Here is a 19,090-nt window from a genome sequence, read left to right on the forward strand (position 1 = left end):
TAGTAATTTTATTACTTACTCTAGAGAGGGCCTTTTTATTAAATGGATAGTATCCAAAACATAAAGCATTCAGTCTTTTTATGGATTTCATATTTTATATGCTTACTGAGCTCAGTCTTCATTACATTCTTGTGTTAGTCCTTGTTTTCTGAAGTATACAGTTCCAATGTTGCACTATCATGTATTTATGATGTAGGCATCCATTGTTCAGGGACTAGAACATGAGTATCTCGCTCGGTTCATTTCTGCACGCTTGTAAAGGTGGAAAAATTAGTGCACTAATCCATTCTAGATGATTCATACTGTCATGACTTGAATTGTAAGCTACTTTGACTATTTCTTTGCTAGATGTTTCTAGTCTACTAACCATCAACCTCAATGGGGGAGAATGGGGAAGAGAGAAAGAAAATCTTTTAAAACTTCCTCTAGTCAGCTATATGTGATAATTTCTACAATTTGCATCAAACTGTGTACTGTATGCTTGAAGTAGTTGCAAGACATCAAGAATTACTGTAGTTGTTTTTGGTTATGTTTTTGTTGGTTTGTTGCCAGTTTTGCTGCCAGCTCTACTAGATGAGAGAGGCAGAAAACAAGGAAGTTCTAATTATCTACTTGTTTCTTTTCAATATACTTGGTTCTCTGTATATTTTTCAGTATGATTGAATACTTTTATGAACTGTAAAAATGATACAGTATATGAAATGTCAAGATTCAGGAATGAGTTACCTCTGAAAATGTCATGAGATTAAAATATGCTTTGCTCATACTGTTTCTGCAGTTTGATCTTGTCTTTTTTTTTTTTTCATGCTTACTATTTTGTGACTGACTTTCCCATTTCTACCTATTTACTCAGTTGTGTGTGATAATTACATGTATCAATATTATGCTGAGGGCTGCATTCAGCCACTTCTAGTTTTCCTGTTTAGCTTTGAAGTGTTTTAGGGATCTTTCAGGTTCTACCAGTATGGTATGCCTTTTTGTCCTCCTCTGCCTCTCTGATTTAGAATTTGCTGTGTCTGGGTGGAGATAGTGTAGGGTTCAAATTCCTGTCTTATGTTACAAAAAAATCAGGGTTACCAAGAGTTAGCTCCTCTTGACTGCTTTCCACAGTTAGGTATCTTCTCTTACTTGTGCTGGTGATAGCTGCATAGGAATCATGTACAATTTATGTGATTGAAGTTTAGCTGCATGGAGTATTTTTAGCAGGCAGTGTTTTTTTCACAGGAGGTGGCTGCTGCCTCATATCTGATTTTACTGTCTAATTTTAAATCCGGTTCATAGATCATAACAGTAGGATTTACTTCATGTAGTTCACACTAAAAATCTTTTGTAAGAATCAACTTGAAACATAGGATTCATCTGCTGAAAGAAATACTGCTAGAGCAATATATATGCTCCTTTTGCCCCAGTCAGCTCAAGAGCAGTAAATATAGTTAAAGCAAGACTGAAAAATAGTGTTAACTAGCGACAAGAACAAATAAACCCCTTGTTTTTCAGCTTTCTTCCACATTGGGAAAAATGGGCATGGAGCCCAGGGTTTAGACTTTTAATTTCTTCTGTATAATCTGTTTCAATCAAAGATATGGGTGGTACCCTCGGATTTTGAGAAACTTCTGATCTGACTCCAAAGTGGTCTCTGACTTTTGTCCAGGACTTCTTTTCAATTCAATGTCAATTTTTAAGTAATGCACCTAGGCTAATGAAACTAAGATTTCATAACCCACTATTGAATGTAAATGCAGGAAGAAATAATTCATGAGTTACAGATCAAATCCTGGAGATGAGTAAGAGTTAAGATTTATACTGCTGGGTACTGTGACTGTAAGGAAAGGAAGAGGGTATGAAGTAATCAGAAACCCAATTAACTTTACAACAGGGTCAACAGTATTATGTAGAGCGTGTTTGTTTTCTGAAATGAACTGCATCTTGTAGAGTCAGGCCAGAATGTCGGGGCTGGGTCAGTGGCTCTGTGGTAGAAGCCCTGTGGTACGTGACACACCGTGTCTAACTTGAATCCTTTTCTCTGACGTGGATTAACATGCAACATCCATACTGAACATTAAGATGGCAGTTTCGGCCTAATGCTTATCATGCATCCTGCTGTCAGTCCTGTCTTCAGTAGCATGTCCTAACAAAATCCAGACCCAATTAAAATCTCTGAATAACAGCCTCTCTTTGTAAAGACAACATATTCTAAGGATAACAAGTGACTTTTCATGCCTTTTCTCCTTTCATCAGCTTTGAAGTAAGTAACATAACATAAAAGATTTTGATATAAAGCAGTATGAATGAGTATGTAAAGCAGAAATCCGTATTTCAAGGGCAGGGAATCTTTCAACTGATGCCTCATCTATATGAAACAGACTGTGTGATAGTTCAAATTTGAAGTAGTCCACTTAGATTTTTACTAAAAGTTTTGGGATCATCTTGTGACATTTTCTTAACAGTATCAGAAAGCTATTACACATACAAAAAAGCTGATGTTTATCTTCATATATTATATTGTTGTCATTCCCATAGGCCTTATTTGTTGTATAGTGCCATATATATATACGCAGCAGCAACTCTGTGTATAGAAACATTGACAGTAATTTGTCTCTGAATTCTGTGTCCTAGAACCCTGCTGGCATTAGGCTGCCATGTTGGAATTGCTGATGAACATGCTGAAGAAAAAGTGAAAAAAATGAAACTTCCAAAGAAGTAAGTTGAAATTCAAATGCATGTATTTGTTAGGCAGTGCATATTAAGTGAACTGTATCGTAAGAATTCGATACTTACACTGCTTGTTTTATTGGTACTTGGGTATTCATGTCTGCATATACATTTCAGAAATTCACCCACACCTTCATCTACACCTTTTCTTCTAGATGTTTATGACCTGGTGTGTAGACAAAGTTTAGGTTTTCTGTGATCCATTGAAAATACCTGGCATTCATTGTTACATAGTTCTTTTATACATGAGTGTACTACAGAAACTTGGTAAAGAATTTTTACAGCAAACTTGTCAATATATTTTGCTGTGCTGCAAATACTTAAAGGTAACCCTTTTGAAAGTCCTAGAATGGCCATCTAGTGACTTGAAGTGGAGTATCTGCCTGACCTATTTTCCTGAGTGAGCGATGGACAACAGCATTGTAGGACTGGGCTCAGGCTGGTATGGTTTAGTGGCTTCCACTGCTGCAACTGTGAAACCAGGTCTCATGGCCCAGCTAAGGTGCCCTGGCTTCTTCCTTAGCACCAGTGTGCCCCCCAGTTTGGGAATGAAGGATATGGGAACTTTAACATAGTTGAAAGTCACGGAACTGTATTTGGTGATAAGGATGTGACAGCCCTATGGCCCAGCATATGTTTGAACCCACGGGATAAAGGATGATTTATAATGTGTTTAAAACCAGAAAACTAAAGGTCACATTTTCAGTATGAAAGAACTTCCATGTGTTCTGTTATTCCTGAATTTACATTAGTAATTTAGTTTCCTTGGTTATGACTGAGAGCTATGGTAAGTGCTAGTTGCTATGTTGCTGCCACCAGTAGCAACTTACAGCTCTTTGCAGGGATGTGCTCTGTGCAGAAATATATTCACAGTAGCCTTTCGCTGACCCATACCTTCATATTCCATACACTGTGTCCCTAAGGCCAGTATATTAACCCCAAGCCCATGTTTAACTAAAGCACGTCTTCCTTTTTGCTGTTGTGAGTTAAAAGCACATGCCCCGTTCTGGCAAGGTTGCTGCAGACTTCAGGGTAATACTTTACCACCAGGTAGCTGTGAGAACCTGTGCCCTGAAGTTGTTGATGTGCACTACGCTGCACTGATTTACATACCACTGATACCACAGTTTCGGAATCCCTGATGTGGTCACCTCACAAGAATGAATGAGAAGAAAAGCAAGGGATTAGTTTAAATTCCCCCAAACTGTTCTTCAGTTTTGGTATCCCAAAATAACTGCATGTAAGACTAAAAAGAAGAGATATCTAGGCCTTTATTTTTGTTCTGAATTTCCTGGGCAGAAATGCATATGCATTTGCAAGATTGTTCAAGTAAATTAGATTTGACGCTTTTGAAAAGCTGCAGCTAAATCTCAAATCTGAAGAAAGTATACTTTCTAATTTAAGAAGAATGGTAATGCTGAGTCTTTCTCAAGCCATTAACAGTCATAACTTCAGAAACCGAAAGTCCTATGATACACATCAAGAATTTTGATACTTCACATACAATGGATAGAAAAAATGAGTAATAAGGAAAGAAAAAAAAAATGTTGCTACATTCTCAATAGCATCCAGATGCTGAACAAAAATGGAGAAAAGATTTCACAATCTAGATACGGTTGTGCAGCTCTAAGTCTGGATCGCATTTTTTGTGAGATACGGTCCTGGAGAGAACAGTTGCTGTTTCACAGTTATGCTAGATTTAATTGTAACCAAAGGTTACAAGAGGTAGTGTGTGAAAAACTAAATTATTGATGGGAGAAGAGATGTCACTTCCTGTTAGCTAGTTAGTTCTGTTCCTGTACATGGTGCAAATGTGTTGTCCCAAAAGCAACAGAAATCACTTGAATGTAATTAGCTCATCTACTTTCTAAGAGCTTTTTCAACCTTACTTTGTATATTCTTGTCTGTCTTCTCAACTCTTTGTTTTTGGGGTTTTTTTTTGCCTTTTTTTTTGCCATCTTGTTGTAATAATGAAGATTGTAAAATGCTAAGAACAAGTTTACATTTTTGTCAGTCCTACAGAAGCCCCATTTGTTACAAGTTGGGGAAAATCACTTTTTTAACTGACAGTTGTGCTATACATTTGCCTTTTCTAGTATAGCATCATTCCACAAAAAAGTTTTTTTGGACCATTTTGAACAACTAGCTGATGTGTACTGCAGATACAACACTTGCTGAAGAAAATTCTCTTTCTGTAAGGAATTTTTTTCCTAGTAATACTTTACTTTAGGTTTTTGAGTAAAACATCCTTTAATAACCTCTTATTTTAAAATAGCTCCTGGAAATATTCAAAGTCTTTCTTTTAATAAATTCTAAATATTTAGTGTTTTTATAGGTTAGAAAAGAAGTCTGAATAAAATAGGAAAGGAAAAATATTTGTCGGAATGAAAAGAAAAAAGTTTTGGATTTTTTTTTTTTTAATTCTGCTATGTTTGGTCTTTTTTAAAACAGTTCACATAGACTTGAATCAGGAGAGCAGAGTGTGGTTTAAGATCACTTGAAAACATATCTACTACCCTTTCTGTAACTTTAGTGGCGAGACAAATAAAAATACTATAATGCTTCTTATAAATCAATGGTAGTGATAATGTGCTGTTGAAGCAGTTAAATCTAACTACTTCTTAAAAAAAGATGACTAATATAAGGTCTGCAGAGATACTGAGCAAGATGAGGCCAGTGAAACACGTATAAGCAGATGACCAGGCAGGAACTGGGGTTTTAGCTCCTGTTTCAACTAGTAACTAGTAATCGGTCCGCAGCTAAAGACAATTCTCCAGCATGGGTTGCACACAGTATGCTATTGTTATTTTCCTTAGTATCCCCTGATACTTATCCTTGATGAGTATTCATTTGCATCCTGAAAATAAGGTATACATATCCTCTGTGACAACATTATGGGCATCATTTGAAACCCGTGGCTCTTTGACCCTGCTCTTATATCAAAATAGCTGTGGCTTTCGTAGCTTTGATATGTACCACATAACACTTGTGCAGGGGAGTGTGACAGAAAAGAGGACAGTAATTGCCAGCATGACAAATCTATTAATTCTTTATGATTCACTATTTCCATTACTATCTCACCGAAGCGACTTCACAGCTACCTGAGAGGTAACCATGAAGCTGTTAGCTAGCGTGTGGGACATAACAGCACAACTGCCGTCGGCATGTTTAATTCTCCAACAATTTGCTGATTGGTGACTATATGAATGGTTGATTTTGATTGACGTTCTTGAATTGTTATTTTCAGACTTCATTTTTTTTTTTAATGTGGTAATTTTGAAGGAAGGTCTAACCTCATGTTTATAGATGATAATGCCCCTTAAATGCTTGCTTGTTTACACTGACTGTTTTCAATCAATAATGTGTTTAAATGGGTTTTATACTAGTTATCACAGAAAAGAATTAATTAAGATTTGTAAAGTATTTGAATATTTTTGAATATAAATGGGGATAAATACTGTTTCTTTTTCTGGATTTCTCTCTGTCCGTCCAAATAAAGAAAATACAAAAAAATGACAAAGTTGTTTAGAAAATAGACAATTATTTAAAGTAGTCATTTTTTAAACACCCCAGCACATATAATTTCAGTGACAGAATGTTTATTTTCCACAGACCCCTTTCGTTATGACCAAAATAGCGCTTCGTTTTGTCAGTATGCTGGAGGAGGAATACTCAGGGATATTCAGGGCACATCCACCAGCTCAGCCTGGTGTCTGCTGGGGCCACAGAGAGGCACCAGCTCTGGCTCCTGGAATGCCTCTGCCCACTGCCCCCGCTGCCCCCAACCTTGGTGTCTGCCAGGCTGTTTTCCGCACTTTTTTCCTCACTCTTCTCTGCCTGTGCAGCGTTTTGCCCTTTCTTAAACATATTTTCCCAGAGCCACCACCAGTGTGGCGGAGGGGCTCAGCTTTGGCCAGTGGCAGGTCCCTTTTGGAGACAGCTGGAACCAGCTGTGCCCAGCACTGGGCAGCCCTGGCCTTTCCTCACAGAGGCCACCTTGCAGCCCACCCTCCACCAGCAGCTGGGCACAGACACCCAGTACACCTCACCCTGTCCCCCGTCCCCCTGTGTGTCCCCCCCTGCCCTGCTTTTCTCTTCCTGCTTCCCTTCCCCGGCATGTTCCCTCATCAGCTGAGGTAAAGGAGGCAATGTCCACCCTGTGTAGTGTTGTAGGTTTGCGTTATAAATGTAGTTAGTAAATCCTCATGTGCTGCATCCATCACCATATGCATGACATCTTTATTGAAGGTTTGGTCATAAGTAAAGTGAGAGATGACTGTAATTAATTTGATGGGAATAACTTCATAAAAGTAAACACTGTGTTGTTCTTAGGAGCACTAAAAATAGTGAGGAAGCTGCTCTCTGTTCTGAAGTTATGCTTAAATTTCAAAATTCTCTTATTTGAAGGATAGTTAAGATATGAAGTATCATAAAGAGAAATTTTTATTAGATGGATTTCATATGTGATCTTGAGTAAGCCATTTGACCTGCTCTGTCTCTCACATCCCTATATGTAGTAAGAAGAATATATTTTCTTGCTTCTGTAGGAGATAGATAGAATTTAATAAGTATTGTGAAGTGCTCAGAGGTAACAATAATAGAGTTTGTGTAAGTATTTAGATAAGCAACCTCTTAATCTACTATTTTAAATATATGAAAGTACTAAAATACTTCAAAAGTGTTTTTAGTTCAGACCATTTTGGGTAGCGTTCATTACCAGCTACTTCATCCCATCAAGGTTCAGTTAGCTTGAAACAAAATCAGATGTCAGTGCATTATTATTCTTTGTTCAAAGGCTGATTATTTATATAGATATATTGCATACATGTCACTTCTTTCCCTTGTGGTTTCTATTAATCGTTTCTTACAGAAAAGTAACTGCAAGTTCTGTGTTTTTTGACAGCTACCAGTTGTTGAGTGGATATAAGCCTGCTCCCATGGATCTGAGTTTTATCAAACTGACCCCTTCTCAAGAAGCTATGGTGGATAAACTAGCAGAAAATGCTCACAATGTGTGGGCAAGGGACCGTATAAGGCAAGGCTGGACGTATGGTATCCAGCAGGTAAGTGCTAACCTCCGGCAGTTGCAAAAGCACTTACTGATTGAGATATTTCACAGTTAAATGGGAATAATCGGGATACAAAAGCAGGAAGAAGCAGCTAATGAATACAAGTCTGTCAGTCAGAAAGCAGAAATACATGATTAAAACAATCCTGCTAAATCTAGCAGTATGAGACTCCTATTTTACAAGCAGTATTAAAAAATTGGTGGTATATTCTTGTTTGCTGTCTAGATCTCAGGGTGAGAAAATTGTATGCAGGAAGCTAATATGCTCTAGTATTTTAGGAAATGTAAACATTGACTTTCAGTAGGGGATCATTTAGATGTTTGCAGTCTTGGGAATTAAATAATTTTGTTTATCCAGGAAAATCAGAATGTAAACCTCTAGTAATCACTTTGCTAATGTGTTGTATTTCTGGCAGAGGCCACGTTTAACTGAAAATAGTTAAGTCAGTCTCCAAGTTCCACTTCTACTTCATTGTTTTTGTTTCAGTGAATAGGAATGCTGCCTGGTAGGTATAATGATGGGTTATACAGGAGGGAAGTAAAAACTAAGCATGGTGGATAGTTAACAGAAAAACTCAAGGTCTTTGTTTTCTTTAAAAAAAAAAATCAATTTGGTATATAATAAGCCTAGTTTATTATTTTTCAAGAAAGCCACTATATCAGTTTTCCCTTAGGAGTCATATTTTCTATTCTTCTTGTGATTATTTGTGAATTTTATGTAGAGAAAGGTGTCTTCGCTTATGTTAATAAATGTGTGGTAGCATATCACAGTGAAATTTTAGGAAAATTCATCCCTTGGGGGAAAAAAAATGAGTTTTCATGATTTTGCACTGGGCATAAAAGACATCCATTATTTTTGCAAAAATGAGAAACAGCTGTTTTGCAGGCACATACACTTTCCTGCTTGCAAACAGTTGGTTTTGTTTTTGACAAAAATTGGACTTACATATTTCAGTTCAGCACATTTCAAATTTTGTTTTTCTGTAATACTAAACCTCATTCTATTTGCAAAGCTTTTGTGTAAAAAAAAATATCTGTTTTTTTATATATATTAAGTTAGGCACTTAAATTCACCTCATCTCATACTGACAAAGTACATTTATGTGACAAAATACATGCTTCATAGCATTTCAGCATTGTCCATTATAGTATCTTTACTATAAAGTTCTCAGTTTGGTACTTTGTAAACTATTTAGGAAATCTGTGTTCTATATTTGGGTCTAGGAAGACAATGAACCAATTCTTGTGTTTGCAGACTAGAATGTATGTAATGTCCCCTACTAGATAGACACTGAAGATAATTCAGCGTTGGTGCAACTCCCCTGCTTAAAACAGGATTAAATTCTCTCCTAATTCTGCATCTTTGAGTGAGGAAAGGTGGCTCTTTGAAGTGCTGTTAACATTTCTGATAGAATGTTAATAATGAGAAACATTAGAAGTGATGATTCTGTGTTGTCAGGCAGGGGAGAAGATTAATTTATTTTGAACCCACTATTTCAATCCTCTTTTTATGGAGGCAGAGCACAATTAATTTCTAGAATGACAGTCCGTATGTCTCTAGATAGTCAAAAGAAGTATTTCTGGTAGATTAAAGAATGCACTCAATAACTTACACCATACCTCCTACATTTTTTATTCTCTCAGAAGCCAAACATTTCCAATATAGGGCCTTGCCAATCAGGAGATTTGAAATCAATGGAAGTTAGAAAATAGTTACAAAACTAAATTTAATTTTGCAACAGAATTTGTTGGTTAAGATGAAGTTAAGAATTTTCTGGAATCAAATGCCTCTTTTAGCTAAGTATGTTTCTAACTAGCATTGAGGAAAATTTAAACCCACAACTCATATGTAGTGAATAAAGTTTCTTACATCTTGAAGACAATTTAACATACCCTGTGTATCTGTATGTCTTTAAAAAAAAACCACAAGTAATTTTCCCATCTTTATTGGAGTGAATTTGCAGTTAAATTATATGTTTTCTGAATTAGTGAGGTATTAAGTAAGAAAGATGGTTAAATTATACTGTCAAAGACCTTTCCAGTGTTACTGGGTTGGGAATGATAAGTGGTGGGAGTAGGTAGCAATGAAAAAAGTTTCTCTTTTACATCTACACAATATTTTTATATGCTGTCTTTATGTATATCTTGCTGTACCTGTTGATATAGAAGGTTCTGCTTTGAAAGAGGCATGATGTGATAGTAATAAATCATTAGTTTTACTATGGTTCCCAAAAGGCAGTGGGGTTGCCATAGACTACAACTGTCATCGAAAAAAATTAGACAAGTCTAGCACGTGATGTAACCTAAAATTAAGCACTTCAACTTAATGTCAGAAGAATCATGAAGACTGTCTTACATTCTTGACCCTTTGCCCAGGGCAAGGGACTGACCTTATTGTAGAATCTAAAACGCTGTGGCCCTGTGAAGAGACCTTTTTGAGGCTCACCAGGAGAGAGCAGAGAGAAGGACTCTGTGATCTACTCACTAACAGCCCTCTGTGTTTTATCTACTGACTTTTAAAATTCTGTCCTGAGGGCCAGCCTTGGAACTCAGGCCTCCTTAAACTCCCTTCCTAATAAATGTCCTGCTCACTGGATGACAAAGCTCAACATGCAAATTTAACCTATGCTCACTTACTACAATTTATAGTCTGCTGTGAAAAAACTTGTGTTACCCATTTTCCATGAGTGTTTTAAAAACTGATACCTATATCCTCAAAGATATCTGACTGGACAAATAAGAATTAGGTGTCTAAATCCATTTTGATCTCCAAGAACCAGTTGTTATATAAAGAAGTTATCACTATCACTTAGACCTGCTAAATTTTAAAATAAAAGGGTAAGCCTCTAGTTAGGTTTTTGGAGATGTTTTAAGCAGTCAGTGTGAGTCAGGCACTAATTTTGACTACCAGGTTGTGCTCTGAAGGAGACTTAGGCAAATACTTCTGCTCTAAATCTTGACACGGCTTAGGTATATGATCAGTATTGAACTGTTCTTCCTCACCAAAACAAAGACAATTATTGGCATGCAAAGAAGAACCTGGAGAATTTAAAGGTAAAAAGCCCAAGTGCCTATGAAGCTGATCACATTTGGAGTTGGAAAGCCACCGAATTGGGGTTTTACAGTCTTGGGTGCTTCTGCTTTAAACATCCAAATATTTTATTGGGTCTTGACAGAAGACTTTCGTGTGCTGAGTGGAGCGCTATTGTTGAGAATGTAATGCAGTGGTGCAGTGAACAGTGTCAGAGTTATGCTTTCCAACAGAGGATGGTTGTTAAAGATCATCAAGAGCTCAGAAGTATTTGTGACCTTCAGAAAAAAGATCAACAAGATCAGCAGTATCCTTTACTCCTTTCCTCTTGACAGGCAAATTACAATAGTCTCACATATGGTTAAACAGGTAGACGATGTCCTTGAAAACTTTCCTACCAGTAGCGTGTCTTGGAGAAGCTGCTGTGCTGGTGGTGTTGATGTTGATTTCTTCTTAATTCCTTTTAATTTTCTCTTTTCAAATAATTAAGTTTGTTTTCTTTGGGAGAGAAGATGACAGCTGAGTTCCAGGAGTGCTAATAATGTGCAGAAAACAAACACCATTTGTTAAAAGTCAAAAGAATAGAGAATAGCAAGGTGCTCCTTTCTGGGTGCAGGGCAAAGATGCATCTCATTTAGCTGACATACGTATATCACATGGCAAGCCGCTAGCTGTCGTACACACTGCTACATGCTTCTGCTTGACTCCAGCAATGGGTTTGTTTCATAGGCTACATTTTGTCATCCCATCATATTACTGTGACATGTTACAGTACTGCAATGAAATGACATGTTGTTATGCTGTATAATACTGTAAGCAGATCTCGCAGAGCTATGAAATAGTTTCCTAAGGGAAAGAAGCTTACAGATGTTTGAAAGTAGATGAACTAATCCCTGGGAAATACGTTATAAACAGCAATTGTGCTGTGGCTGTAGGATGGATTAGATAGTAGCTCTGTTCCACCAGGAGCGCCTCATCATTTTGGGATTCTTTAGTATGAAAAATTAAAGGGATGCTGTCAAGTAGTTCACGTATAAACCATTAGTTTCCTGTTATTAACTGGTGGGGGAAATGCCTTCCAAGTTCCAGATTTTTTTTTTCTTCTAAATCCACCACTGCTCGTCAGGGTTTTTTAACAAGAGACAGCTGCTCTTCCTGCATGACTATACACAGTATTTTTGTTCTGCTGCTGCAGAGCCAGCCAGCCAGCCAGCAGCGGGAGCACAAGTTAACTAATAAATCCTGTTCCCAGAACTGTGCTGACAGCTGCGATGACACTGAGCACAACCAAGTAAGTATTTTTCAGTAGTACAGACTCACAGTAGCTTATTGCTCCCTGAAAGGAGCAGAAGGAGCAAAACAGGTAGGAAAGACGTAGATTTCTGCTGAAAAGAACATCTGAAATAGGAAGGGTAAGTGGTAAAACAAGCACGCCAGCAGTATGAAAATACTTGACAGTGTCCCTTTAAGGGAGAACATGGTTGCCTGCAGGTTGGTCTTTTCTGAACTGGGGAAATGGTCAATGACCAAACCCAGATAAGGTAGGTAGATCCAGGCAAAGGGGCAATATAGCCTCGGTTTAAGTCAATTAAAAGAATCACATTTGTGCTATGAGAGAGGGCTTTTTTCTTCTTTATTTTACATGTATAGATTTTAACCTTATGTCCTATCATAATGACCTGAGTTATTTGTTTAGGTATTTTTAAGGATTTTTTTCATAACAAGCCGATTTAAAAATAGCATTGAATTATAAAAGGATGTATTTGTGACTAAATCTTCACAGTCAAATGGAAAATATTCAGAACTCACATAAGTTTATCCATGAGCTTACAGTATCGATGGAAATTCAGAAAACTGTGATGTCATGTATGCAGGAGAATCCCAACTTTTATATAAGTAAGGAAGAGACAGAAAGGGAGAGAAAAGAGTCAAGCTTAGAGATCAGAAGGCAAATGAAAATAATTTCAAGTACGTTAGGCACTCCCTCACTCTTCCTGAATACATGACTTTTAGGTCTCCCCACTGATTGTGGGGGTCACAGCCAAAGATTCTGACTTCTGAATTTTGCTTATTATGCATTGTCACGTATGCAGACAGCTTAGTCAAAGGGAGTCTTGCTTTTTCTTCATGTTGTGTTGTGTGTGGTAGCCTAACAATCAGAAACCTCAGTTATATTGGAAAAAAAAAAAATATTAACAACCCCCCACATTGGTTATAAGAATCAGCAAGCTACAAAATCCTTCCCACTGTGTGATAAGCATCTTAAAAAAGATGCTCTGTGCTTCCTGTCCCAGGATAATTAGTCAATTAGTCGGGACTGTGATGTAATTATCTCCTCTATTTTTTTTTTATTTTATTTTTTTTAGATTTTTGTAGAAAGCATATGACATCCATATTTGATCTGGAGTTGTTCTTTCCAGACTGCCTAGTGCTGCAGTGCAAGAGAGGCACTGTTCTGGAGATTCAGACTGAGGAAATACGGATGTGTGGGAAAAACCACGAGTTGAAAGCTTATCATTTATATTGTCATTAAATATATATATAAAGGCATCGACCTTGTAAAAACTACTTATGTTACCTCACTTTCACATTCTACATTATTTATACTGATATATTAATTCCTTTCATTCATAGTCAGGGCACATTGCGCCAGGCATTTCATGTGGGCACAGTTTCTCAGTGAAGATGGTAAAAGGTGTACACGTTTCTAAAGGATGCACATACTTCTAATGAAAGAACACAGCTGCTAGTATGCCAGGTTAGGAACACAACTTCTGCTTTGGGTGGATACATTTAGGATATTTAACATTGACAAGAATATGGCTTTGTGAGGACTTTGTTGTGCTTTCCAGTTCTAAAGACTCTGGAATCTTGAAATGACTTTGTGAGTACCAATTTAAAATTATATTTTTCCTTTTCCCCCTATAAAATGATTTTTAATTTTAGTGGTTTATGATTAAACGCAAGCTGCCATGATAAATGCAGAAAAGCTAGACCTCTGGATAGCATGATATGAAGTGCAAGATGTAGGTGAATGATCCTGTTCACAGTGTATATGCCTCACAGACACAGTGGCTCACTGAGCTGGGTTTCTGACAGCATTGCTGGCAAGCTCACAGTTAGCATTTGTTGTGTCAATTGGTAAGAAATCTTTGTGGAAGTGCAAGATGCACAGATACAGCAGCAAGCAGAATCACTTCAGCTGTGGAATGAGTGTTTTCTAATGTTGTATTTAGCTAGGAACAGCGCATCTGTATCACTGAATATGTGCTGAAATAAATTTGCTTTGTCCTTGTCATTTAACAACCTTGGTTATGAGAACGAAATAATTTCAGTAGCACACAGAATATGTATCTGTACAGCTTTTAATGCTTTAAATCACAGAACTTGTGATCACATTAAATTACTACCATGTTTTCCTTCCGCTCTTCCTAGACTGTGTTCTCACTTTTTAGTCTTTTCTTGTCTTTCTTTTTGATAGGTACATATTTATGTATGTTTCTGGTGTCTTTTTGTTCCTTTTAGTCTAGTGATCTGTGCTGTTCCTGAACTTCTCAGAGCTTTGGGAAGGCCCAGGAGTGCACAGGTTTGCGGTATTACATTTGTAGCTCTGAAAACTGTATTATTCTTTATAATTTCAAGTATCTTTTACAGGTTTATATGAGGCTTTGGTTTTTCAGAATTACTTCTGAAGAGTAAAAATTCATTATACATACTGTATCTCTTAATAGGTTTTTCTTTTATAGCTGCTTATAGAATTTGACTATGGTTTTTTTATGCTGCTGTAGATAGTATAGACACTCTGTTTCATTCTTACTCTTGCATGGCATCTGTCTATGCAAGTTGCAAGACCAGTTGCTAGATCCAGTGTGCTAGACCAGTTATCTACATGTCACACAACTCACTGAACCAATGGATGTAGTTCTGCACCTCTCGGCTCCCAGTGTGTTTGCAGCAGTGTTCATTACCTGCAATGGAAGTTCGAAAAGGCTTGTTGATATTTGTTGGAGTGTGTGTGTTTAGGTATTTTTTTCTGTATTTCTCTTCTATTACTTCGAAGAGCTATATTCAGTTAGTGCCATTGTTGACTGATTATTGCCTATTTCAAATCTATTTATACTCTACAAATAGGTGCGTGTGTGCCGATTCAAATAATTCTTTGTCTATCATTTGCTGTATGTAGCAAATTCTGTAGTGTACACTGTTAAAAATAATACTGACTTTTCGTGGTCTGTGTTACATCACTTAAGTTTAACATTATTTATTAAAAGTTCCTTCCATTTATAGTCAGGGCATGTTCTGCCAGGCATTCCAGCTTTCCGTGGTTGCAATGCTTTCTCTTACTGAAGTGACTCCAAATTAAATTCTAAATGACTACTGCAATGTTTGTGTTACATTAAATGAGGACATAGTTGTGTAATAAAATACATATAGGCTTTTTTCTTGCACACACCCCTCTTTTTTTTTCTCCTGTGATAGGATAGGTTCTGAATGTAAACCCAAAGAATTACATAAACTTCACGTACCCAGCTCAAACCATTTAAAACAATCTTGTCAACAAGTTTAAATTTTTTTTTGGGGGGGTTGTCTTCTGGAGGAGACCTGCTTTTCTTTTTCTCTCAAATGACTCTCTGAATAAGTAGTTGTCAGACAAAACACAGTCTTCTGATGAAGCATTAGACTGTCAAACCTAGAAAACTCTAGCAAAAAAATTAAAACATAGGGTGAGTTTTCCTTCTTTTAACAGTTTACAATACAAAATAATAGATTTTCTGTAGTGAAAAGGAAGAATTAAGTCTATGTACAAATTGCAAATGTATTTAATAAAAATTGCCACTCTTAGCTAATTAGTTTTTTTATTGACTTGATTGTGACTGTGCAAAGCTCAATCACTGTATAGGATAATTCTCTTTATTAGATACCTGTAAACCACAGAGGTGCAGAAGATTGTTAGTGCAAAAACTTATGATGAGTATAACAATAACAGTTCCTAATTCAGCAATAAGTAAAACATTCAAAATTTAGATAGATATATTATAGGGGGAAAAACTGAAGAAAATATTAAAAGAAAAATCCCTTCTTATATTCATATTAAAGAAGTAGCCAAAGTCTTAAATGGGTGGAAAAGTTCATAATATTAAATAAAATTAGATCCAAGGAACAAAAATTTGTAAAATTGAGTTACTTTAATAATTATTATTTCTCTATACTCCCACCCCCTCGCCCTTATTTTGTGCTTAGGCCTTTTTAAAAGAACTTATAGTATATTTCATGATCATAACATTGTTATCATCTGATTGCCTGTATGTTAATGTGTGTTAATGATTGGTATGGCAATTACCAGTGTATTAGTCTAACTTATCATGTATGAAAAATTACATAATTATTGTTCCAGACTTATGTTTCATATTTTTAAAGAGAGTATTTCATAATATCTTTTGGACATATGTTTCAGAGGAAATTATTTCTTTTTTTATGTCTTTTCCAAGACAAATAATTAAACCCATGGTGTTTAAACTCTGATGCTAATGTGAATGTTATTATATCGAATAATAATTCCTTATAACATTTATAAGGGTGTTGGACTAGATGGTCTCCAGAGGTCCCTTCCAACCCTAATTATCCTGTGAGTCTGTGATATACTTTAACATTTATTTAGTCCATTCTGGAAGCAGCCCTTTTCCACAGCTACCAAATTACACATTGGAAAAAGGGGATGTCAAATTAAGTGTTTGGAATAAATAAGGAAAGCAGTGTCCTCTGAAGTGGTCCTTGTGTTGGCCCTGTCACTGTCCTTCCTGCTGAATATAAGAGCTGATATGATGCAGTAATTCTTGTCCCTAACAATGCGTTCTCTTTATCTTTCTGTTAGCCCTTTTAGCATATATATATGTAATGTGTGTCCCGTAATATTTCTTCTCCTGGAAGGCTCACTGGTAGGACCTGATTTCGTCAAGAACTGGTTAATAACTGCACTTTATTTTACTAAGTACGATAAGGGATAAGGCAGATAGCCTTGTATCTAAGCATTTAAAGGACAGCAAAGGATGCCTGCAAGTATTTGTTAGAATGGATGTGCCATTTCTTTTCTTCCTGCAAAGGCAGAATGAAAACCACATACATTCTTACAAATAGAACTGTGATGCTCTAAAAGTAGTAAGATACTTTAATTGTAGACACTGTTTTCTAAAATAATAGGTGCTATTTTTGCACTTCTTAGTAAGTCTAACCAATTGTAAAAGCCTTTCATTATCTTTGGTATTTGTACCTAAAAGAAAAAAACAGCAAATATTTTTTTATATGTCCGGTCTTAATTTTTATTTTTTTTAAAGATATTGGGAAGAGCATGGAGGTTTCTTTGTATGGTTTCTCTCACTGCCAACAAATGCCGACAGGATGCATGAAGAAAATGTAGACAAAACCCCAGTTCTATTAGTCACTAAAAATAATTTTAGCTGTATAAATAATCCAGTTAAACAATGCTTTTAAATAACGTAATTTTGCACTAGAGGAAAACTTTATCTTTGTTGTATTAATGAACCTAAAATACAAAGATTAAAGCTAAAGCTTACTAATACATTTCAGCTGGAGGGAAAGGTTACATTAAATTACCTATTACAAAAATTCTGCACATTAAGCTCATTAATCATGTTCGTACAAGACCCTTTATTTTGGAAAAATACATGTTTTAAGTCCTTTAAATAGTAAGATGCAGGTTTATTATCTATTTTATTATTTATTAATTAGTATGGCGTGTATTAATATTTCTGTTAGTAGTGTTTAGTACTTCTTTTGTTTATATCTTATTTATCCTTTGGGGTTTTATATATCTTGCTTAGTGCTATAATTACAAAACCCCTATATATTTGTGTTACAGTAATTTCTGAGCTTTAGTTATGTACTAACTTCCTATGGTAGATGCTTCACAGACAGTGTACAAGATACAACACCTTTCAGTCAAACTCTTTGCATTTATCCTTGTTCCTGTTAAGTAAATTTGATGGAAAATGAAAGCAGGTATAAGCCATGCAGTTTTATTAATTTGTGTATTACTTGCCTTTTTAGTAAATTCAGTGTTGTTACTAGTTTCTGGACTATCGCAACTTCCTTGAATCCTTGCTGTATTTGCAGTTCCATGATTTCAGTTGGTATAAATCGTAATTTTTGTACTGCTGCTATAGCAGTTTTGTCTTTAAGCCAAAGCACAGTTTCTGAAATAGAATCGATTTTTCATACTTACGCAGGATGTGAAAAATCGAAGAAATCCTCGCCTTGTACCTTACGCTCTTTTGGATGATCGGACAAAGAAGTCAAACAAAGACAGTCTTCGGGAAGCAGTCCGCACCCTTCTAGGCTATGGTTACAACCTGGAAGCTCCTGATCAAGATCATGGTAATTAATTTTGTTCTTTTGTTCTCTCTCAAAACAAAAATTAGAATATTTCATTCCACTACTGGATTTGCTAGTCCAATAAAACAATCCAAACAGGTATGGTGTTTTCAAAGCTAATGGGTACTTTACTCCATCTTCTGTTCTTTCTATTTCCTCTTGATCTCACTTTCCTTATTGTTTCCTTTTCCTGTCTTGTGGCCTCAAATGAAGAATTAAATAATGAAGTGTTTTTACATTTTAAATCAGTAATACAATTTCTCCGTATTTCATACACTTCCTTTCACTGTACATTTTTTAGATTTGATAGTTCAGATGAATCAACCTTAAAAGCTCAAGCAATTTAAATCAGGATTGTGAATACTACATGACACAACCCTAAAATACAAAAAATCAGGATAATGTGTTTTATCATCTTGCTCAATATATGGTCTTATGCCAGGGAATAAAATGTATGATTGCATTGTAAATATGTGCATAAATATTTGAAGTTCCCTAATTTCAAAATAAGTTTTTAATTGTAGTACTAATTAAAAAGTTTTCAGTTGTTATTTTAAGACAGAATAGCAAAATTACTAAGAAAAAGATCATATGTAAACACAGTAGATGTGAATTTTGTATTCCTACAATTTTAACTCTATAAATAATGAAAAACTCAACAGTACATGTACAATCTTGTATTTAAACACTTCAAGCTGCAAGGTGAAATTTTTGAAGACAAATGCCTACAAACCAAATTTCTGTGAATGTCAAACTACAAGTCTGGAATTAGATAGTCTGTTAGAGCTTTTACGCTTCCTGGACTTACTCAGGCCTTTGAAGTTGAATTTTAAGTAAGTAAATTTTAACTCACTTCTCCCAAATATTTTATTTGAATTGCGTTGTTGCCA

General features: G+C 36.0%; 1 protein-coding gene across 4 annotated transcripts in view; it reads left to right on the forward strand.

Moving 5' to 3' along the window:
* The window catches only part of RYR2 (ryanodine receptor 2), a 434,547-nt gene that overhangs the window by 244,730 nt on the left and 170,727 nt on the right, over positions 1-19,090 (forward strand). For all 4 annotated transcript variants that reach the window (XM_055714670.1, XM_055714672.1, XM_055714671.1 and 1 more), the window contains exons 23-25: positions 2,617-2,700; positions 7,616-7,775; positions 18,056-18,203. In XM_055714670.1, the coding sequence (XP_055570645.1) occupies positions 2,617-2,700; positions 7,616-7,775; positions 18,056-18,203 (392 nt within the window). The remainder of the gene's footprint in view (positions 1-2,616; positions 2,701-7,615; positions 7,776-18,055; positions 18,204-19,090) is intronic.

Source organism: Falco cherrug, chromosome 6 (assembly GCF_023634085.1).
Source record: "Falco cherrug isolate bFalChe1 chromosome 6, bFalChe1.pri, whole genome shotgun sequence".
Classification (NCBI taxonomy): domain Eukaryota; kingdom Metazoa; phylum Chordata; class Aves; order Falconiformes; family Falconidae; genus Falco; species Falco cherrug.